Source organism: Rhamphochromis longiceps, linkage group LG20 (genome assembly GCF_057381845.1).
Source record: "Rhamphochromis longiceps isolate RC_006_pf linkage group LG20, R_longiceps_female_GT1.1, whole genome shotgun sequence".
Lineage (NCBI taxonomy): Eukaryota > Metazoa > Chordata > Actinopteri > Cichliformes > Cichlidae > Rhamphochromis > Rhamphochromis longiceps.
The window spans coordinates 29378059-29402647 of record NC_140576.1 but is presented as its reverse complement, the minus strand read 5'-3'; the positions used below and the strand labels follow the sequence as shown (position 1 = coordinate 29402647).

Here is a 24589-nt window from a genome sequence, read left to right as displayed (position 1 = left end):
AAAAGCACTTCCTAACAACAACAGCCACACACTACCACAGCTGGAGAACAATGTCAAAACTTTTATGTAGAAACTGTTTCATGATCTAATGATCATTTTTGTGGCTCTTTGTGGGGGTTTTCTTGCTTTTCTGAAGTATGGAAAATGTTTCTTCTCTTTCTTGCATGACTTTCATTGGCTTTCATTATTCTTAACAAATACATGAGCAAAAAAATAATTTCATTTCATGAGCGTAATCAAGTTAATCAGCCCGAACACGTAGACGTCAGCAGCCGCGCACACAAAGAATCCACTGCACAAGCAAGAGTGTCTGCTTTGCACGCGCTGCTACAGTTTCGTGCTCTGGCGTGTAGCTCTCAGAGAAATCCTCCTACATATAAACGTACTTTTGACTGTCTGGAGGTGGAGCTCAAAGGAGGGTGTGTACTGTTGAATTTAGTAGTGAGGAATTCAGTTGCACCCATGAAATAAAATTATTTGCTTGGATTATGTTTTATGACATAAACATAATTCCATATGTTAGCTCAAACCTAACATCAGATGATTTTATATCGAGACTGTATTTTTTTAATTTGCAGTAAATAGCACTGCTTCCATTATAAGAACTGACAGGATTTGACAACAAAGTTAGTAGTGGCAAAAGAGATTTAAAAGTCAGTGATATATTTGGAGAATGTATTTTTAAATCAGAAGGTCAAAGATTGCTAAGCTGGAGAACATAATTATGTGAATACAACTCACTAACCTCCACATAAACTGGATCTTTGATTACTGAACGTTACCTGCCTTTCAGGCATGTTAGCAAAACCAACTACTGTTGAACAAGGCAAATTAGTATTTTTCATTTTATGATGGTGTAAATTATTTAAACAGTTTCTGAAGCTGACAGGCTATATTTCACATGGCTTGGTAGTATTCATCCACCTGGCAAGACAATACAAAGAGCTGCAATCACTCTGATGATTTCTGCTCCTGTGAATGTGTGTGGGCAGAAGCCACGGACTGTGGGTTGTGAAACTGGGTGTTGGCAGCATTCCAGGTGGATGGAGGCTGAGAGACGCCTCAACACGCTGAAATATTGATTCAAAAAGCTGAAGGCAACTGCAGGCCATGGGTTACATTTGGACAATACATGCAGCAGTGTGTAAAAGTTCAATCCATGCATCTGCTCAAAGTCTTACAGGGTTATATCATTTGAGTGAAAAAGGTTTCGCTGAGTGCCACCACAAGACTGCATTTACATAGATCCACTGATTTTACATATTGCAAACAGGTCAGGTCATATTTATCTATATATCTATGTGCACATAGAAATATATACATATAGAGAGCTACTGTCAGCCATTTTATATCCAGCTGGATGCCTATACTACTTTAAGTCATTATAAAAGCAATTGACAAGAACTTGGAGGTTCTTTTTTCATTCCACTACTATGTCATCTGTATCTTTAGCATTGTATTCACTTTCCCAGCCAGTTTCACAATAATTGACATGTGTATTTGTCTGATTTGAATAATGATAAATAAATAAACATACATTTTCCTGTCTCTCGGGTTGAAACTGAATCACATTTTCATTTAAATGACCTCAGGGTTATACTCAGCATAGATGTTTCTGTACACTATGCCGGCCACTTGGTTATGGCGTTCCATGTATGCCTTGCCTGCTAGCATCTTGCACCCTGCTGTTATGTGCTGGATTGTCTCAGGGGCATCTTTACACAGCCTGCACCTGGGGTCTTGCCTGGTGTGATAGACCCCAGCCTCTATGGATCTTGTACTCAGAGCTTGTTCCTGTGCTGCCATGATTAGTGCCTCTGCTATCACCTCTGCTATCTGCCGGTGGTACATACCGTGCAGGGGCCTGTCCTTCCATGATGGTTCCTCCTCTTCCTCCTCTCTCTTGGGTTTCTGCTGCCTGAGGTATTCACTGAGCACTCGGTCAGTTGGGGCCATCTTTGTGATGTATTCGTGGATGTTCGTTGTCTCATCCTGGACTGTGGTGCTGACACTCACCAGTCCCCAGCCTCCTTCGTTCCACTTAGCATACAGCCTCAGGGTGCTGGATATGGGGTGAAACCCTCCATGCATGGTCAGGAGCTTCCTGGTCTTGATGTCAGTGGCTTCTATCTCCTCCTTTGGCCACCTTATTATCCCAGCAGGGTACCTGATCACGGGCAGGGCGTACGTGTTGATAGCCCAGATCTTGTTCTTACTGTTCAGCTGACTCCTTGTCTGACCCTCTGCAGGTACTTGGTGGTTGCAGTTTTCCTAGTGGCCTCTTCGTGGTTTCCATTTGCCTGTGGGATCCCCAGGTACTTGTAGCTGTCCTCTATGTCTGCAATGTTGCCTTCTGGTAGTTTGATCCCCTCCGTTCTGACTACCTTCCCTCTCTTTGTTATCATCCGACTACATATTCATCACTGATTGAAGAAAATAAGAACAACCCCAGGTTTCTCTTCAGCACTGTAGCCAGGCTGACAAAAAGTCAGAGCTCTTGTGAGCCAACAATCCCTTTAACGTTAACTAGTAATGACTTCATGAACTTCTTCACAAATAAAATTTTTATCATTAGAGAAAAAATTACCAGTAATCATCCTACAGATGTAATATTATCTACAGCTACTCTTAGTACCATTGATGTTAAGTTAGACTCTTTTTCTCCAGTCGATCTTTCTGAGTTAACTTCAACAATTACTTCCTCCAAGCCATCAACGTGTCTTTTAGACCCCATTCCTACAAAACTGCTCAAAGAAGTCCTGCCATTAATTAATTCTTCGATCTTAAATATGATCAACCTATCTCTAATAATCGGCTATGTACCACAGGCCCTCACAGGCTGTAGTTAAACCTTTACTTAAAAAGCATCTCTAGACCCAGCAGTCTTAGCTAATTACAGGCCAATCTCCAACCTTCCTTTCATATCAAAAATCCTTGAAGTCCTCCAGTCTTCCTTATGGTGCCAAAAAACAAAACAAAAAGTACTGGCACACTTTAACCTCTGACACACATAGTTTTGCCTCGTTCCTCTCTTTTTGGATGTGACATCCACCAGTGATTAATACACAAACAGGACTGCCTTTCGTTTATTATTGTTTAGGCTAAAATCAGATTGATTGGAGGTTTAAAGTGACATAAATAAAATACCTCACCTCAAACGTGTTAAATGTTAAATTGAAAATGAAAGGAGTAGAAAGTAGAGATATTTGTTTAAAAATGTAGTAAGTAAAAAGCTGTCTAATATACTACCAGTCAAAAGTTTGTTTTTTCTTTATTTTGTACTACTTTCTAAATTGTAGATACAAACTGAAGACATCAGATGTATGAAGCAAGATATATGGAATTATTTAGCAAAGAAAAAAATAATAAATAACTCTAAATATTTTTTATATTTTTCCTCAGTATCTCCTCAAAGTAGCCACCCTTTTGCTTTTTTGACAGCGCTGCAAACCCTTGGCCTTCTCTCAATGAGCTTCATGATGTAGTCGCCTAGCATGAGAACCACCCCAGAAAAGGAAGACCTCGAGTCCCCTCTGCTGCTGAGAATAAATTCGTCCGAGTCACCAGCCTCAGAAATCACAAGTTAACAGCAGCCCAGATAAATGCCACACAGAGCTCCAGTAGCAGACACATCTCTACATGTTCAGAGGAGACTGTGTGAATCAGGCCTTTATGGTCAAACAGCTGCTAAGAAACCACGACTAAAGAAAAGCCAAAAAGTAGATTCTGTTCATCTGAATGTAGCGTTTTCACTCATCCAAGACAAAATGTTTCTCCCACTGAAAACACTACGTCCAGATGAACAGAATCACCTTTTGGGGATTTCCTTACCTGGATGATTGAGCATGCATCAATATATTAAGAAAAGCAACAAGCAGAAGAGATTTGTTTGGTCCAAGAAACACAAGGAATGGACATTAGACCAGTGGGAATCTGTGCTTTGGTCTGATAAGTTCAAATTTGAGCTCTTTAGTTCCACCTGCTGTGTCTTTGTGTGACACAGAAAAGGTGAGGGGATGGTCTCTACATGCATGGTTCCCACTGTGATGGTGTGGGGGGGGGCTTTGCTGGTGACACAGTTGGGGATTTATTCCAAACTGAAGGCACACTGAACCAGCATGGCCATCCTGCAGCCACATGCCATCCCATCATTGATTTTACAAAAAGACAATAACCCCAAAGGGCTATTTGACCAAGAATGAGAGTGATGGAGTGCTGCACCAGATGGCCTGGCCTCCACAGTCACCCGACTTAAACCCAATGGAGATGGTTTGAGAGGAATGAATCGCTGTGGCAGCTTCATTGCATGAAGCATGCCAGCGCACGGTATCTGGTGTGATCTTATGGCAGTTTAGACATTTACTCTTGCTCTTGCATTTAGTTTTCAGCAAATTCCCTTGTTGGGCTGACTGTGACTTTACTGCAGTTTCCCTGCTATTAGCCACAGCTCTGCTCATATCTCCACATTCCTTGGTCCCAGTGTCATACTGTTTCTGATGCTCATCCAGTTTAGGGTCATAGGGAGGCTGGAGGCTATCTCTGCTGCTACAGGGCAAGAAGATAGGTGGTCAGTCTGTTGCAGAATATTCATGTTTTCAAATAAGAAGGCATAATTAGGTGATGGCAGGCAACTGTCAGACAGCCTCCCATGCCACTGTTCTTGAACCTGCTTATAATATTCAATGAATCAAGTATATTTTACTTGATTTGGCCAAGAACTAAATTTCATTATATTCTTTTTAATTCTCAAAAAGAAACCTTCTCCTCTTAACAGAAGGAGGCAGTATCTATTTTGTGCAGAAGAGTCAAATGATCCCAGGTTTAGGTTTTGTCAAACCAGCTAACACAAAGAAATCCCTGCTGTGTTGAACTTTCTTCATAGTATACCCCTCTGGTAGCTGCTTGTGTTCTGTTATGATAAGCTAGGCTAACTATATTCTGACTCGTGTAACTCAGCATCTTACATTTATCTTGACAATCATTAACATAATGTACAAATGCTGCATCATAATTTGTCTCATTCTGTGACATAAATATGCACCAAATTATGTTTGTTTGTTGAGGCTGTGTGGGGAACACATATATATTCAGACATAATATGTCCACTGTGGTGTCTCGCAGTTCACCAGACTCAGGGAGTCCAAACGTTCTAAATAGAAAATGCTTCAGAATCAGAATAAACCACACAGGACATGCCCACTCTGAAGGAACTGTGGGTCTCTCACTTATGATTCATTACTCCAACAGCTCAAAGTACTCAAGGATGTGTTCAAAGAGTTGTGCAGCTGAAGCTTTGTGGATACTGATTGGGGTGTGTCCTCAAAGAGCATGACTTAACCAACAGGGCGCCACCAGTAGTAGGCAGCTTTCATCAAAGCCCGTGTGGGCATCGTTTCATAAATACTATGTGCACCTGTGGGTGAGTCATGCATGCCCTGCTGCATGCCACAATTTCTCACCATGGTTAGTCAACTTATTAGGCTTGAGAAGCTAATGGCAGGGTTAGTATGAAGGATGACCATTGATACACAGCTGGTGTAGGCATCCAAATCAAGCCTGTAACAAAGAGACTTTAAAAAAAAAAGAAGCAACAACAAAGCACGTCACATGTGGGTACTTCAGGAGAGTTGTGAACAAGGGAAAGGCAAACAGCAAAAAACCTTTTCAAAAAGAGTAAAGCTTGATGCATATTTCCTGCAGAAAGGTTAGTCTCAGGAGAGGCTGGTTGAATCAGGGGCTCTACCAAGGCAACATGACTAGTACAACGCCCAGAAAGGCAAGGAAGGGGTTGGTGGTTGTGCTGGGCGCTACATCTCTTCCATTGTGTGCATAGTGGGAGCTGACAACAAGTTGAGGGAGGGGAGTCGATACCACTCTGATGAAGCTAAGCTGGTGTGCCCCCCAGCATCACTCTGCATGGCTTTGTTTCTTTCATTTGTACATTTAATACAATAATTTGGATTTGTGCATTTGTGTACATACAGAAACATTGAGGAGTGAATGCACTAAGACACAACACACTGTTGGCGTAGGCGTAAAACATGAGGGGAAGAAAAATAACTGAAGGATGGGGGGAAGGGTGATCAAAGAGGAAGTAGGGCGAGTGGAGAAAGATGAGCTGGTTCCCTCCCTTCCTCCCTCCTCCTCCTGTCTCTGCTTTTTCAATGGAGATTGAGAAATACAAGGTCAGTCTTCACAGCTTCCTCTCACCTGCAATTGAAGCCCCAGTGAATGCAGGCTCTTCTGTTCTGAGACATGTGAAGCTAGAGACACTGGCAACCATAGTCAATTGTCTTCCAGGGGCCAGAGCAGGTGACATTGAGGGAGATTTAAAACTGCTGGCTAAGGGTAAATGTAAATTCAGTAAAATTAATTCACATCGGCAGTAATGACACCCGGTTATGCCAATCGGAGGTCACTAAAATCAATATTGAATCAGTGTGCAACTTTGCCAAAACAATGTCAGCAAAGTCAGATTGCTGTCTGTCTGAGTGGTGTCCAAAAACGATGTGGGCTTCATAGATAATTGGGAAACTTTCTGGAGGAAAGCTGGTCTTGTTAGGAGAGACAGCATCCATCCCACTTTGGATGGAGCAGCTCTCATTTCTAGAAATATGGACAAATTATGACTATTCAGAGTTGGGACCAGGAATGAGAATCCTCCTGTTACCCCCCAAAACCGTGGCGGCCCACCCTCGAGTGGGCCACCACGTCACACCTGCATCTCATCTCAAGAGTTTTGGTGGAGGACTATTTAACCCCGCACAGACGGCTGCTCCACGCCAGTCCGTCACTCACTTCACAGTGGTAACTTGGCTCCCCGCTGAACCTTTATATGCTTAGTGTCGCATGAGCTGTGCTACTTTTACCTCTGTGTTCTCAGGTTCCTATCCGACGTGCTGTGTTAATCACTTGCCTGTCCTCCTGCCCACTTGTTCTCATCTCTGCCTCCTTGGACTTACCCTCCACGGACGTACTCCCCTCTCTGGGTTCCAAGGTCCGGCTCAGATTGTAAGCCAGATTCCCTTAGCCCTGCCTAATAGTGTCTTCCCATTCTCCTGCACTCTAGTAACCTTTTCCCCTTTCTGTTGCAACCTTCAACGGTCCCGATCATGGCTCCCGTGTGCTCCTTTGCTTTCCTGGTTTTCTTTGCTGTCCCGGGTCGCTTTTCGTTGTATGAATAAAACTCGAACTTGCCCACATTAAAGCGTATTGTGTGTACTTTTGGGTCTTGCTTGTGTGCAAACCACGATTCATGACAGGTAGTGTGGCAGCAATCTTCCAGACCAGCCTATTAATCAACCAAAGACCCAGACAGACGTTTAACTCATTTCAAAGCCTGATGCTTAGCCTTGTCCACCCCAAATGTGAAACTCAGAAACAGTGTTGGGTGCAACGCGTTACTAAGTAACTAAGTAACGCGTTACTGTAATTAAATTACTTTTCCACTGAAAAAGTAGAGTAACTGATTACTGTTCATTTTTAGGTATTTTAATTACAGTTACTTACAATGTACTTGCGTTACATTGTAAAAGAATTAAACTTGCTGAATATCATGATTTAATTTCAATAATTTATCTTCTAAAGGTAAAAGTAAACTCTGCCGCTTTAACATCGCTGTAGTGCAGGTGCGCGTCATTTCGCGCCACTTTGCTGCATAGCCGTATTCTAAAGCGGAAGATGTCGGACTCGGCTGAAGCGAGTGGCTGTTTTATGAAATGGACATATTTCCGTCTCTTCACTTTTCTGAAACAAGCAGACAAGAACATTACAGTACTGTGTAAGCTATGTCCTTGGGAGAAAAAACTATCGGTCGCTTTTAATAGCACGAGTAATCTACTGAAGCGCCTGACACGAGAGCATAGACGAACACTTCTGAGTGATCCTTGTTCATCATCCATGGATAACACCGCGGCAACTCCTGCTAAGCAGGCAAAACGTGATTTTACTTCAGCAGCACAGAAGGTGCTTAAAAAGGTGAGCTTAAAAAAACGATTGCAGGCTACATTGTGGAAGAGATGCTACTGCTGCGTACTGTAGAGTCTTCGTCTTTAAAAAAATATTTATTATTATCACGATCGGGCGGATTACACACAGTAATTCGGCGTGCCCGTGTGGCGTGCTGGCTAGACCCAAACGCGGCGAAGGCTAGCGGTGGGTTGGAACAGACACGCAGTTATTCTAGTAACGATCAGTGCACGAAGCGGGGCTTCGGAACTGGCGTTACAGACGGAGAGCGAGCGGAGCCGGGATGAGAAAAAGAGTCGAGAGGAAAAACACTCACAGTTGGTGAATCAGGCGGCGACTGACGTCGGCAAGGTTTCGCAGCTCCTGACATGAAGAGAACAATGTCTGAGCGGCGAACAGGTGGGTTAAACCCGGCCCCGTGATCAGCTGATCACCGGCTGACAGGACCCCCCCCCCCCCGAAGACCGGCACCCGACGGTCCAGGACAGCGGCGACGAAAATCCGAGATGAGGGAGGGATCCAAGACGAAGCGGGATGGCACCCAGGAGCGCTCCTCAGGACCGTAGCCAGCCCAGTCCACCAAATACTGGACCCCGCGACCCCGGGGACGAGAGTCCAAGATCCGCCGGACAGTGTAGACAGGGCCCCCATCGACGAACCTGGGCGGGGGCGGGGCCGGGGAGGGGGGCGCCAGCGGAGAAGTAACGCGCCGTTTAAGCTGCGAGACGTGAAAAACCGGATGGACCTTCAAGGCGGGTGGAAGCCGGAGACGATAAGTCACGGGGTTGAGCCGGGCAGTGATCTCGTACGGGCCAACGAACCGGGAAGCGAGCTTCTTGGACTCCGTGCGGAGCCGCAGGTGCCTCGTGAAGAGCCAGACGCGATCCCCCGGCTGAAAAGGATGACCCGGGCGGTGGCGGCGACGATGCTGCTTGGTGCCTGACGACAGCGACGGACCATCCGTTCAGCAGCAGGATGAAAACCATGGCAGACCTCAAAGGGCGAGAGACCGGTGCCAGAAGAGACGTGAAGGTTATGGGACAGCTCAGCCCACAACAGGTAACGAGGCCAAAGCGACGGTTGGGCGGAGACAAAGCACCTCAGGAAGCGCCCCAGCTGTTGATTGGTCCGTTCAACCTGCCCGTTAGTCTGAGGGTGATAATTACTTACCCAACACTGCTCAGAAACCAGTCTTACTTGTTATCATCTATCGTCCACCTGGGCCTTACACTGAGTTTCTCTCTGTCAGACTTTTTATCTGATTTAGTGCTCAGCTCAGATAAAATAATTATTGTGGGTGATTTTTAGACTCAACTGGCTTCTGTCAAAATGTAAAAGAACCCACCCACCACTTTAATTGCCCCGCCGGAGATTTTCCACAACTCCAATGGAATTAAATTGTTTTGGTCTGTTACTCGCCGCCCTTGCAGGAACCCTGATGGGGCTGTCAACCCCCGGTCTCTAGTCTACCTTGGACTTGCTGTTCTGGTCTTACTCCCTTGAATCTTTCTGCTGCTGAAATCCCCATAACTGACCATTTCCTCCTTTCATTTAACCTCACTCTCTGTTTGGTTCTACCAAGCCAACCCATCTCATCTCGTTCCGCAACATCAAGTTCCGCATCATCTTGATCCTGTCCCTACAGGACTTGTGAAATCCTGCCTCTCTTCCTTACTCCCACTCATCTCTGCTATCATCCACTCTTCACTCACCACCGGTATCATTCCCTCCTTATTCAAGATTGCTTCAGTCACTCCTATACTGAAAAAACCTTCCTCAGATCCTAACAACTTTAACAACCTCCGTCCGATTTCTAATCTACCCTAGGTGTAGTGATGGATGCTGACCTAAACACATTAAGACAATAACAAAATCAGCTTACCCATATGGAAAAGAAATAGTAAAAACTTGCATGATTTACTCATGAAAGTGGCCACTTTCTCATTACTTTCATATATTTTTTTAGTAAGTATACAAAACATACAAGTTTCATTATATAATTTTTCAAGGGATCTTATGTGTTTTCACTCTTGTATGCTTTTCATAGAAGTTTCATACAAGACAGATAAAAACTTTATAAGATTTATATATATCTTTTCCATATGGGTACTATCACCTCAAGAATATTTCAAGGATAAAAGATCTGATGTCTCAACAGGACCTGGAAAAACTAGTCCATGCATTCATCTTTAGTAGGCTTGACTACTGTAACAGCATCTTTACAGGTCTACCTAAAAAATCAGTCAGACAACTACAGCTCATTCAGAACTCTGCTGCTCGAGTCCTCACTAAGACCACATCAGACCAGCTCTGAGGTCTTTACACTGGCTGCCTGTCCGTCAGAGGATAGACTTTAAAGTTCTGATGCTGGTCTATAAAGCTCTGAATGGTTTAGGACCAAAATACATCAGTGACCTCCTGACCCAGTATGAACCTTTCAGATCCCTCAGGTCATCTGGATCCTGTTTTTTTATCAGTTCCCAGAGTCAGAACCAGACATGGAGAAGCTGCATTCAGCTTTTATTCTCCATTTATCTGGAACAAACTGCCAGAAAGCCTCAGATCAGCTGAAACACTCAGTTTATTTACATCCAGGTTGAAGACTCCCACTCCCTTTCAACATGTAAATTAATCAGAATGGTTTTTTGTATGTAATTTGTATAGTATTTTTTTTCTCTCTTATTTCTTTTCTAAATGTACTTGTATATTGTTCACATGTTGAAATAAATTATCAACCAAACCAATCAAGACTCACCTGTTCTCAGCTGCATTTGAATAAAACACCAAATCCACACTTTTAAGCTTAAATTTCAAAACTTATATTTTAACTTCTGATTTTATCTACTGTTCTGATTTTATCTACTGTTTTTTTTATCAATTTTAAATCATGCTTTTTATTTGTTTTTGTTTTTTAGTGTCTTTGTAAAGCACTTTGAATCACCTTGTTGTTGAATTGTGCTATATGAATAAGCTTGCCTCGCCTTGCCTTTATTTCTAAAAGACTCGAAAAAGTAGTTGCAACTCAACTTCATTCACACCTGGTTAATAATAACATCTACGAGAGATTTCCGTCTGGTTTTTGTTCATGTCACAGTACAGAAACTGCTTTACTTAGAGTCACTAATGATCTTCTAATCGGAGCTGACTCTGGTCTACTCACCATCCTCGTCCTTTTGGATCTGAGCTCAGCCTTTGACACCATCTGTCACTCTGTCCTTCTAAGCAGACTTTCCTCTCTCGGCATCTCTGACACACCCCTAGCCTGGTTTCAATCATATCTCCTTGACCGCTCCCAGTTTATTCAACTGAAATCAAGCCACTTACGTCTTTTCCCGGTCACTTCTGGTGTACCCCTAGGTTTAGTCTTAGGCCCTGTCTTCATAACTTACATCCTCCAAAATATAAGCAAAATATAAGAATCAGACCATTTACCATCTCAATTTATGGAGAATAAAGTGTGTGTATATTTTTATATTATATTTGCATACATTTCTAAATTTGAAAGGTAGGACTGCTACACGCATTATTAGTGATATTCCTGATTGTTTTTAGACCTCTACCTGAATGTTGAATTTTAGGCGTTTAATCTATTTATCATTAATAGGTACATTTCCAGCTGTTAGAACTACTATAGTTCAATTTTGTTTTTTACTGGATAAGACAAAGAGTATGAAGTTTTCCCCTATTCTGTGAATCAGATATGACTGTAAACAGAGGATCCGCCCTGACCGGGTATACCTTCCTTTTGTACAATTCATACCCACTCTCAATATAAAGTAGCACGTGGAGAGCAGCTCACTTTCACCAGTGAATTCAGGGCAACACAATAACTCACAAGACATTGTTTTTAATATGGATTTCAGAAATGATGAGAAACACAAGGATAGCATTATTTATAAACGTCTGACTTCATGGTTTATTCAGTTTGCCTTTCTTTGTTTTTTAAAAATAAAAAGTCTGATTTATCGATCACCCTGAGAACAAGCTTACTGCGTGTTTGCTGGAGGGAGGTTAGTGTTTTCACATCTTATCTTCTAAAGGTTTTTCTTAGTATTGTCGCTGGCTCATAACACCCCCGTTTTTGTGACAGCTGAATATGTGTCACAAAACAGATGTGTTTGGGTTTGTGCGTGTGTGTGTGTGTGTTAGCAGGTTCAGAGACTGAGAGTACTGCAAACCAAAGACCAAACCAAATCCACAATCAGAGATTACATATAGTATGTAATAATTATAATGGATTGCATTTATATAGCGCTTTTCAAGGCCCTCAAAGCGCTCTACAATTCCACTATTCATTCACACACTGGTGGAGGCAAGCTACATTTGCAGCCACAGCTGCCCGGGGGAAGACTGACAGTAGGTGAAGTGTCTTGCCCAAGAACACAAAGACCAAGACAGAGAGAGCAGGGGATCGAACCAGTAACAAGATGAGCTTCCCAACCCGCTGAACCACAGTTGCCCCAAAAATGGACAACAATCATGGACGTTTATTTTAGCAATAATAAATATAAATATTATTACTTATTATTACTTGGTGCTACGCAGAAGGCTGATCCCCACGCCCCATTATGGCAGGACTTCCAGCGTGCCAGTGGCCCTGGGGCTCCTGCTACTTGACACGGTGACACTTTGTCATCCTCCTTCAGAGCTACTGCTACCTAGCAGACTGATGCCTCCGCCTCCGGCTCGGCCTTTGCATCTGGCAGGGCCTTGACCGGGGTTGCATGTGTATATGTACAATTGTAAATAGTTCGTTTGGAATACTTTCACTCTGGGCTTTCAGTTGCATTGTCTCCTGATGGGGTGTCTTAAAGAATTACCTGGTACATATGGAATATGTAATGGAGTAATGGAAGTTACACTGTAACCTTGTTTCTCTAAGTGAGAACCAAGGTTACACCTTCAGGCCGCTCGGAGACGCTTTCCGATCAAACCAGCACCGGTTTCACGTCTGCACAGCTGTTTTATATGTAAGTTGTGGGGCGTGGCCAGGTCATAAAGAATTATCCACATCATGACAAAGACTCAGAGAACCAAGGTTACAGTGTAACCATACAAAATGCTGTAGAGTTGGTGGAGTGAAGGATGTCTGTTTTTCTGGGAGTCATGACTACAGCTCATGTTAGAATGATGCTGTACAATTTCCTAGACAAACTGCAGCAATATGTAATATACACTGATACTGAATCCATCATAGTTACGTCATTAACACGTGAGTGGATTCCTCCTTTGGGACCCTTTATGGGCGATCAGTGAATTATATTGTGGAGAGGGAGAGGATTAGGTCACAGAATTTGTGTCGGGGGTCCAAAATGCTATCTGTATCACACAAAGCAGAGCAAAACTTATTTTGTAGTAAACCAGAAAACAGACACGCATGTGGTTGTTGTCTCTGATACTTTTAAGCACGATAAAAAAAAAGTTTTCATCTAGAGAATGATTCAATTGTAAAAATAAAAGTTCAAGTGGTTTACAACAAATGTAGCGTGTTGCCTGATTATCTGCTCCACATCTACTCCTGCTGGCAGCCTTTATATAACCAGCATTTTCACATAAGAGATATAAAGAGTTTCCACTGCACAGACTGGGATGTATTCAAGGTGCAGGACACTGACAATCGTGTCGCATTGGACAGTTACACCTCCACTGTCTTGGACTACATCTGTTTCTGTGTGGACAATGTAACAACTTGGAAACGATTCCGTGTGTTCCCTAATAATCCACCCTGGATGACACACGGAGTTCAACAACTTATTCGAACAAGGAACAACGCTTTCAAATCCGGGGACCAGGAGGCATACAGTGCTGCCAGGGCCAACCTGAGAAGAGGCATCAAGACTGCCAAGCAGCAGCACAGGAGGCGTATCGAGGCCAGGTTTGAGAACAACACAAACCCAAGGCAGGTCTGGGAGGGCATCAGGGCTATCACGGACTACAAAAGAAGAACACCATCACCCTCAGCCGACAGTTCTACTCTGGCTGAGGATCTAAATCTCTTTTATGCCCGTTTTGACAGGGAGAACACCGACCCTGTCCTGTCCCCTCTCCCCTCAACCGACCCTGCTCCGGTCCTGAGCACTCATGAGCTGAGGCGTGTGTTCCGGAGCATTAACACCAGGAAGGCGGCCGGGCCGGATGGAGTGCTGGGCCGGGTGCTAAAAGACTGTGCTGCGGACCTGGCGGACGTCTTCACCTCTATATATAACACCTCGTTCTCCTGTTCACTGGTACCATCCTGTTTCAAAGCAGCAACCATCGTTCCCATGCCAAAACAGTCAAATGTCACATGTCTGAACGATTTCAGACCTGTGGCACTCACCCCCATTCCCGCCAAATGCCTGGAGAGACTGGTCATTAAACACATCAGAGCTGCTTTTCCACCATCCCTGGACTCGCACCAGTTTGCATACAGGGAGAACCGGTCAACCAAGGATGCGATCGCCACAGTGCTGCACACATTACTGAAGCACTTGGAACACAGGAACACCTATGCACGGCTCCTCTTTGTAGACTACAGCTCGGCTTTTAATACCATCCGGCCATACAAACTCCGTCCCAAACTCCACCAACTGGGACTTAACTCCTCTCTGTGCAACTGGATTGTGGACTTCCTCACTAACCGTAGACAGAGTGTCAGAGTGGGTAAGAACACCTCTTCCACCCTTGTGGTCAACACCGGTGCCCCTCAGGGGTGTGTCCTGAGCCCTCTGCTATACACTCTCTTCACCCATGACTGTATTTCCTCCTGCGCGTCCAATCTCATTGTTAAGTTTGCAGATGACACTACAGTGCTCGGACTTATATCCAACAACGATGAGACAAACTACAGGACAGAGGTGCAACAACTAGAGTCATGGTGCCACGACAATAACTTGGTCTTAAACACCAAAAAGACCAAGGAGATCATTGTAGATTTCCGGAAGAGGGGTCATAACAACCATCTGCCTCTCTTCATTGGCAGTGAGGCGGTGGAGAGGGTGAGCAGTTTTAAATTCTTGGGGGTAACTGTGACCGAGGACCTGTCCTGGGGCAACCATATCACCTCAGTTGTACGGAAGGCCCAACAGCGCCTCTACTACCTGAGGAGACTGCGGAGCGCACACATTCCCAGATCTCTGATGTTGAACTTCTACAACTGTGCCATCAGCAGCGTTCTGACGTATGGATTTCTAGTGTGGTTCCCCAGCTGCACCAAGGCCGATCAGCAAGCACTCCAGCGGGTGGTGAAAGAAGCTGGCAGAATTATTGGAACAAGTCTGCCAGAGATCAGTAATATCTTCCCCACTCGCTGTCTGAGGAGGGTGCACAGTATCCTGCGGGACCAACATCACCCTGCGCGCCACCTTTTCCATCTGCTGCCCTCAGGGAGAAGGTACAGGTCTATACAGGCCAGAACATCCAGACTGGCCAACAGCCTGTATCCACAGGCTGTGAGGCTCCTGAACTCTCTGCCCCCCTCTCACGGACAATAACCATATCCAACTTCTTAATAGCAATGAACTGGTCTGCATTGGTGCATCATATCTTTATTCTCTTCCCCCTCCTGCCCCCCCCCCCCTCTTTCTTAAATAGATAACTATCATATCTGATATCATATCTCACAGTACAATAATATTGAATGGGTTGCATTGTTGTATTTTGTCATGTTTCTCAGGTCTTTGTCTGAATTTCTACGAACATTATTGCTAAGGATTGTCTTATTGCATTGGAGTCACACTGGGTTAAATATGTACACTTGGGTTTTAAGGGGTATTTATTATTTTCTTCTTTTTTTTGGGTTGTATGGAAGCCCCAAACGCAATTTCATTGTTCTTGACAATGACAATAAATAAATAAATACTAAATACTAAATAAACTTTGCAACAACATCCTTCCACCTCCAGACAAGAACAGTTATAATAATGTATAATAATAATAATGTAGAAGTACAAAATGTTTTCACCAAATATTAGGATTTGGTGAAGTAGGAATTTAAGTTGTATTTATTTAGTTTAAACTTGTTTAGAACGTTTTGGGAAAATCCAGTAGAGCGATTTCTGTGAACAATTTTGTTTAATAATCCCAGAGAAATCGCACAAATGTTTCCTGATAACACCAAATATTTTATAGAAGCATTTAACGATGCGGTAAGCACCCTTTATGTTCTTATACAAAATAAATCCAAGACACCTGACTATTTAAGACTCAGAACGAACCTGCTGTCAGACCAGCCACTTGTTAATATCACTAAAAAAGGGCGAAAGAAAAAAAGAAAGAGGTGAAAGGATGGAAACTGGCACTGTTGGATTTGATATACAAATCATCACCCTGTGTGAGGAGGATTATTATTGGTAATGCAAACATCGATTTTATTAATGCACTGTGTGCGATACAACAACAACCATTAGACCAGTAAAAAAAACCATCAACACAATATGGTGGATTTTTATTTCTGTTATAAGTTGCTGCTGTCCTTTTCATAGCCAGTATGACAGCAAACAGGTGCAACATACACACAAAAAATGTTTGTAGTCCCTCAGCACCAAAAACACCAAAATACAGAAACCAGCTCAAAATGAGCTGGACAAAGCTATGGTTGAGGTACTGCAAAGAAATGACAAAGATGTGTATGAAAAAGCTACAAAGTACTCCAGTATTCTTCAGAGATATCACTAACGCTGCCACGGGAATGTGATATTCACAGAGAAACCCCCCCACCGACATGACCTCTGTGGCACCGGGCAAACCTCCACCCGGCCCACTCTAAACAGGTGACAGTAGACTTAAGAGCCACAGGACTCAGTGCCGCTGAATCTTTGATTTTATTTATTTTTTGTTGTGTTTTACTTGCATCTATTTGAAAGGGTGAGTGTAAACACAAAACATTAAAAATGAAACCTAATAAAACAAGTTTTAGAAAGAGACTTTTTCATTTGATTCAATTTTATATTATGGGTTATGCAGAAATAATAGAATTGGGCTGAAAGGTCTGTTGCTTTTTTACATATTCAAGTTGTGTATGATGTTTTTAAAAAGTAACTAATTATTTTTGAAAATAAGTAATCAGTTAAGTAACGGGATTACTTTCTTGGAGAAGTAATCAGTAATTAGTAACTAATTATTGTTTTCAAGTAACTTGATCAACTGGTCAAATAAATACTGTCAGTAAATACTGACTCAAGAGATTGTGAAGGCATACCGTGTATGTTATTAACAGTTTTTTGGTGAGTTACTGAGATATTGTGTATTATTCTTGTGTTGTCCATGCATTTGCGTTTCATAAACATGTATCTTTCCATTTTTTTAAAACATGTATATGCTAAGGACATCCCAGTATGTGCCCTGTACCTATCTGTTTCATTTAAAAAATACTCAAAATGTACCTAATAAATTAAACACGACTCCTTGATTGACTGTACATTTTAAAATAGCAGGAAACAGGGGGGGCAGAATAAGAGTGAGAAAGCTGCAGAGATGCTCCAGAGACTAATGAGCTAACTGCGGGGTGTTCTTCCTCGTGTGACTGCTGTATTTGGGTCAGTCAATAGTCCCGTGTAGTGATAGCGCCGCTGGTTTAAAGGAGTTTAGAGCTGTCCGACAGCCAGGCCCACATCACTCTGAAGATATGGGCCACGGCAGAAGCAGCATCCAGAAAACTGCCTCCAAGCAGCCTAATGTCTCACTGTACAGAGAGGGAGGAGTCTGAGGCTTGTGTGAGCTATGTGGAGTATTTGGGTTTTGCTCTAAGAACTATTTAGTTTTTGAGTTTTCAGGTCAGTAATTTGTCATTATTCATAAAGACTGAATGCTAAATGCTTCAGTTGAAGCTAATAAATGTTCCTGATTGACAACAAGCTTCCTCATATAGAAATCTGCTTACAGGATGCTATTTCTTTTGCTCAAGGTTGGCATCCTTTGGTTGTGCATAACAACAGGATGATATCTAAATTGTGTTTTTTCACAAAAAAGCTCCTTGAAAAGTTTTTCAGTGACAAAAAGAACGTATTCTCTCTCAACATCAAACAGGTAAACAGCGAAGCACAATATCTGCTTTTATTAAAGTCTAAATGGCATTATTGATGGAAACAAAATACTGAGCTGCTCTATTTCTTCATGTGTAAAAGACTTTTGTCAGTTAATCACACAACCTTGGGAACTTTGGGCAACCGTGGCTCAGGGGATTGGGAATCGCATCTGCAACCGGAGGGTCGCCGGTTCAATCCCTGGGCTCTCTGTCATAATCATGGGTCATAATCTGAGTTACTTGAAAAAAGTAATTAGTAACTAATTACTGATAACTTCTCCAAGAAAGTAATCCCATTACTTAACTTATTTTCAAAAATAATTAGTTACTTTTTAAAAACATCATACACAACTTGAATGTGTAAAAAAGCAACAGACCTTTCAGCCCAATTCTACTTTTTCTACATAACCCATCATATGAAATTGAATCAATTAAAAAAGTCTCTTTTTTTAAAATTGTTTTATTCAATTTAATCTTTTAACTTTATGCATCAAGCAAAAATTTAATTATATGCAACAGTCTTTGACTTGAAGAAATGTGTTTAATATTTAAACCTATTTCCTGCATATTCAGCATATAAAATAAAATCAAGTTTTGTGTTTACCCTCTTTCAAATAGATGCAAGTAAAACACAGCAGAAAATAAATAAAATCAAAGACTCAGATAATTCCATTAACAATGTTCTACAACACACACACACCCTCACACACACACACACACACAGAGAGAGAGAGAGAGAGAGAGAGAGATCCAGTTTAGTGAATGCAGTAAGCAGTGGAGTGGAGGTGAGACCAAGCAGCAGGCTCTCAGCCACAGCTGCCTGCATCAGTGCGCCTGTTAGACTCAACCACAGGAGGGCAGAGCAGCCAGAAAATGTACTCAAGTACCACTACCTCAACATAGTTTTACTCAAGTAAAAGTAAAAAGTATTTAGTAAAAAAGGCTGCTTGAGTACTGAGTAACTGATCATAACATCTGATTTAATGTTTCAAAATGAGAAAATCAGATGGACAAAAATATAAAGTTTAGTGCAAATTTTGGTATTTGAAAGACTGAAAAGCAAAAAGGATACTAAATATAAATAACACTTTTCCAAATCAGTTTTCACACACACACACACACACACACACACACACACACACATATATATATATATATATACATATATAAAAAACACCCAGCACGCGTCTGCTCGGGTCCTCTACCAGAGGCCTGGGAGCTTGAGGGTCCTGCGCAGTATCTTAGCTGTTCCCAGGACTGCGCTCTTCTGCGCTCTTCTGGACAGAGATCCAGAGACAGAGATCTCCGATGTTGTTCCCGGGATCTGCTGGAGCCACTCGCCTAGCTTGGGAGTCACCGCACCTAGTGCTCCGATTACCACGGGGACCACCGTTACCTTCACCCTCGCTCTTCTCTGAGCCCTTGGTATTTCTCCAGCTTCTCGTGTTCCATATATATATATATATATATATATATATATATATATATATATATATATATATATATGAAAGATTGTGGGGCTGACTGACTGATTTTTGCCCCCTGCCCCAAGTGGTCATTAGAAATACTGCGGGCCAACGTGGAGTTTGATGAAGTACAGCAGCCTTGTTTGGAAGTAGCAGACGACTTCAGTTTCATCACTGCTTTGCTTGAGTCTGTGTTTGCGTCTATTGTCTTGATTTTGCCACAGAATGAAGTTAAAAGCAACATTTGAAGGTTGAATATGTTGTAAATCTCATCAAACCTCCACTGAGCAGAGAGAGAGGAGTCTGCGGCTAACATATACTGTATACACACATCTGTGTAACGCCGCTGTGTGCACACACTAATGAATGTTTACATCAAATGCTGTAAGACTGAGTGGGCGTTAAGTGCACATTCCTGTGTAGTTCAGTGCTTGTAGCTCATCTTTTCCTTTTTAAGATTTTCATAGTAATTACGGAGGCATCTCCAAAGCTGCCCTGAAACCACATCAGCACACACAAAGAAATCAGAAGGTGAAACTAGAAGAACGCCGTGTTTCAGTGATGCTGAAAGCGTCCTCTGCACTGGAAGAGCTCAGCTTTGTTTTACCTGACAGAAGCTCTGTGTATATTATTTGTTTCATCATCATTATGGCCACGGTACACTTTTAATTAACTTGTTCTGGTTGGAGCGCGCTGAGCTGCTTCTTTTGCTCATTTGATTCTGTCAATCCTGTAATTAGAGATTAGAAGGATAAAACCAACGAGTCTCACGTTTGTTTATTTTGTCTTTCCAGCACATAAACAGCAGAAGCTTCTAGTTTCACATCCAACTCTTACTCATATCTTCAAAATAACTCGAGTCATACTGAAAGCGAGGGACATGCCAGATGACGCTTTGTTGTAGTGATCAATCCCCAGCTGTGGACTACTTTCTTTATTTGCTTTATCTAGAGGTTTTGGATAGCACGGGGGCAAAGGAAGGGCAACAGGGAAGTAGGGTGGCACATCCTACTTCAGTGAAGATCCCCAATATGTAAATTCAGCAAACTAAATATCCACTTTAACACTATTTATTGTATCAGTATCTCCAATAATTAGTATTTTAAGGACATAAAAGTTGGGGGCAGCCGAGGCACGGGGAACGGGTGGATCTACAGCAAGGGGTTGCCCCCCCATAGCTCCGCCCCACCAAAAGTCCAGGTTTCTAGGTGGAGTCTTTTACAGTAGCTTTAAATTCACAGATAAAAATAATTCTTATGTATCTTTATATTAAATGGCTTTTATAAAGTGTTGCGCAGTCCCACTGACCTCCTACACGACAGGCCACATTTGGACTGTTTAGTGGTTCAGAAGCACTTTATCCTTGAATGTTTAAACCAGCTTCACAATCATCAATTCAAATTTCATTAGAGAATCCACATAAACATGCAGACGACAGGGTGAAGCACGTCTCTGAAGAATACAAAGCAGAGGTCTTATGGAGCGTCACGGTTTGAAACTACAGCTCAGTTGGCGGTGCCAAACAACACGGTAGAAGCACACATGTAAGATTGTTGTAGTCTGCATTGAGGACATTTAATGGTAAAGACATGGACAGCCACGTTATTAAGCAGCCCATCTTAACTGCAGTTTGATTCTCCACAGTCTCTTTTTCCTTCACAACTTTCTTTGATGGTAAAAGGACACTTTATTTTTCTTCTCTACTGGAACACACAGATAGTAGGAACTATCAACACATGAATCCAGACATATGTGTATTTCCACTTTACAACACCAAGGTTTAGACCGAGGTATTCTTGCAGTCTCCTTGTGAACTGCACTGAATCCATCGGTCAGAATTGAAAACAAAAAAGGCACTGAGTGCAAATAATAGCTGTTTGCTAACAAGGCACCAAAAACAGGAAGCAAGGTCGTTCTATCTGGACAAACAACTTTATTTGTGGTAATGCATCTATACACTGTACATTCAGTCACTGTAGTATATAAGCATAGCTATTTTCAAACATAATCTCATAAAGTCCTTTCCTTTACAATATATCTGTATCGTTAGAGAAGGGAACAGTGGCGCTGGAAGAGAAAGGCATGAAGAATCAAGAAAATAAAGGAAATAGATGAATAAGCCAAGCCTCTTTTCATACTGTATGTGTGGCATTAATACATGGGAGCGCTCGCCTCTTACATAAAAATATTTCTAGTACTGTATATAGTATTAGCAGCAGCACAGGGCTAAAAAGATACATGAGGATGAAGGGAAAAGAATCAGCACGGTGATATAGTAGGTGTAGCTGTGTGCGACCTGTACTGCAGGTCAGCTGATCCCAAACACACTGTTAAAAATTCATGAGTGGTGAAAAAAGTCATGTCATATAAAGACTACAGTAAAAAAAAAAAAAAAAAAAAGAAGATTAAATTCTCTTATGCATGAACTGTTTTTGAAACATCTCAGTTAAAACACAAAGTTAAAAAAAACAAACTCCCCACCAGCTATTGTAAGAAAAGAGTTTTTGAAAAAGGAAACACCATGTACATATATTATTACAATATCGTAAATGAAAAAATATTTACATTTGTAAATTCTTATTCAACTCTTCACACTGGCTAGTATACTAATGTGGACTGTTATTGCTGCTTTGCTGCCGTCGTTTAGCAAAATGGTTCTTTAGAAAATAAAATGTGTTTTTAAACGTCAGGAGGACAAAAAGCCAAATGTCATTGTCTCCTTCTTTTGTAGAAAACCACAAGCACTGTAAGGCCATTAGCTATTTCGTAAAAACAACTACAAAATGTACCAATTTCAGCTCTGCCAAACCCAGAGTAACAATTTGCCAAAGCAGGTGGCTTTTTTGCCACAGCGTGCACATAATTGATTTCAAGTACGGGGCGAGGAAAGCAATCGTTCAGAAAAGCGCCCAAAGCTTTTTAGGATTGTGAAGTTTGTTCGTTGCGCTGAAAGGGAAACATGAGTAAACTGGTGGATTCTCAGAATACTGATATAAAGAGCTGCAGAGCGAGGGCGGGGCTTGATGTGACACCCCTCCCTCTGACAGCTTCAGCATCACCTGTCCTGCTCTGGAAACCTTTGGCCCTCCTTCAGGCACTTTAGGTTTTCCAGCATTGATTAGTTTTTTTCTTTGTGTGAAGTTTGATTTTCTCTTAAGAACAACATACACGTGTTGCTTTTTTTTTAATAACATTTCTAAATAAGACAAATTGTTTGATATTGCATAACACAATAAAACCCTTACATGTACAGTATCAATGCCCAATAACTGACTATAAGTATGGCAAACGCTGTCAAATTTCATGCATAAAGAAAATTAGTTTTCTATTAAAAATGTGAACAGAACTGTTAGTTTGAAGTATTCTTCTTTAGAAAGTAAAAACTTCAACACAACAGACAAATAATAAAATATTTTCACATTTAAAACAACATCAATAATTAAAGGAAAACTAGCATCAACACAATGTACATTCTGATTGTATTGCATCCACAGTGTGGCGGCTGATTCACAGCCTCCGGCTTCTGAATACAACGTTTGTTCGTGCTCCTGTTGTCAGACTGGAGAGTGTGCTGCTGCCCAACGCCGGCTTCCTGCTTATTTACAATACTTTCCTAATGAAAACAGAGCAGCAATATTCTTTTGAAAATGCATATAATCAACAAAATGCTATATGGTAGGAGTCGCGTATAAGATGATGCTTTCAAAGAAAGATTGCTGAAAATAGTGGGAGTACGATGGGGGAGGGGCTGTTTTCACCTCATGACAAAGTGCGATTCATTATTGTAAAGTTTAAAAAAAGAAAGGTATATTTATATGTACATACTTTAATTCAAATGAACACTTTGTGGTTACGGACAAGACCAACCACCCAGCCCACTGCGACGGCACGAAAACATCTGGAGTGTGTTACAGACTTCAGGACTCAAACACTCAAATAAAATGCGACTTGTATGTGAGTGTATGCAGAGCATCCAATAAAAGAGCTCGTTTAAAAACTCGTCACCAAGTGACTGGTAGGGATCATCTTTGAGGCTTCATTTGAAATGGAAAATGTGCCTGTTGAACACAAAGCCAAACCTAATCTTTCATGTTAAAATCATTTGCCATGTTTTCATATCCTATCGTGTTTGGGGAGTCGCCCCAATGGGCTGCGATGGCTCCCTGACAAACCCCCGCAGCACATTGGGAAGTCCATTTGTTCATTTTTCCCTCCAATAGCACAGAAAAACAGAAAAACGCTCTTTGTGTACTCTACATATCGCTATGTAATCTATTAAATAGCTTATAATGTCTTCAGACTCCTATGGTTCATCGTGGCAGGAGGCGCTGGTGGAGGCCTTCCCTCCTGGCCACGTCATTGTAACACCTCCCAGCAGGTGCACACGTTGATGTTATATTGTTATGAGTTTATATCACAGTCCTACAGCCTCTCCTTGTGTCCTTGTGAAGGAAAATCCAGGCACAGCCGCACTCAGCACTACAGAGCCGTTCACTGTGCTCCAGTTTTCAGTTCTACGAGTTCAGAGGTGCAAAAGTCAGTGCTTCAGAAAATGCATGCTTCCAGTCATTCCTCTACGGTACCACTAGACTTTTCATGCACAAGGACAACGCTCCTCCATTCTTCTCTGTGTCTCCATTTGAAGTCTTACATTTTGTGTTCAGTAAACTGAGGGGCAAGCACAGGAACAGTGGTGTGATGCGGGTGACCTGTGGGACTCGTGGGGTGGCGATCATGGTGGCAAATGGAAAAGGTTCAGCTGTAAGGCTGGCTGCTTGGTTAGTTGTCACCAGTGGGAATGTCCTTGGGTGTCCCGTCTCTTTTACTGTTTGATTTGCTGCTGTAGCTCCTTCACCATCCTCTCCAGGTGCTCCCGAGCTTCTCGCTCGTGCAGCAAGTCGGCTCGAAGCTGCTCACGGTCGGCCTCGGCATGCTGCAGCTTCATCTGGAGGTCCTCGATCTGCAAAACGCAAGGGCACAAATCAGCTGGGACTGTACAGCAGAGGAGAGCAGAACGGTCTGGAGTCAAAAGCACCGACCTCACTCTACACAACTCAGACTAACTGGGCTCATGTACTCAAAAAAACTATAAGAATACACTGTAAAAATGTTGTTTCAGGGCTAAAGAATGAACGACCTGGAAGTTTCCTGC

The 24589-nt window shown here is 42.3% G+C and overlaps 1 protein-coding gene across 1 annotated transcript in view; it reads right to left on the bottom strand.

Moving 5' to 3' along the window:
* Nucleotides 1-21357: 21357 nt before the first annotated feature.
* Nucleotides 21358-24589, bottom strand: part of skia (SKI proto-oncogene a) — a 66507-nt gene continuing 63275 nt past the window's right edge. Inside the window, 2 exon segments of the mRNA XM_085393742.1 lie at nt 21358-24274; nt 24276-24397. Coding sequence (XP_085249868.1) covers nt 24217-24274; nt 24276-24397 — 180 coding nt within the window. The 3' untranslated portion in view covers nt 21358-24216.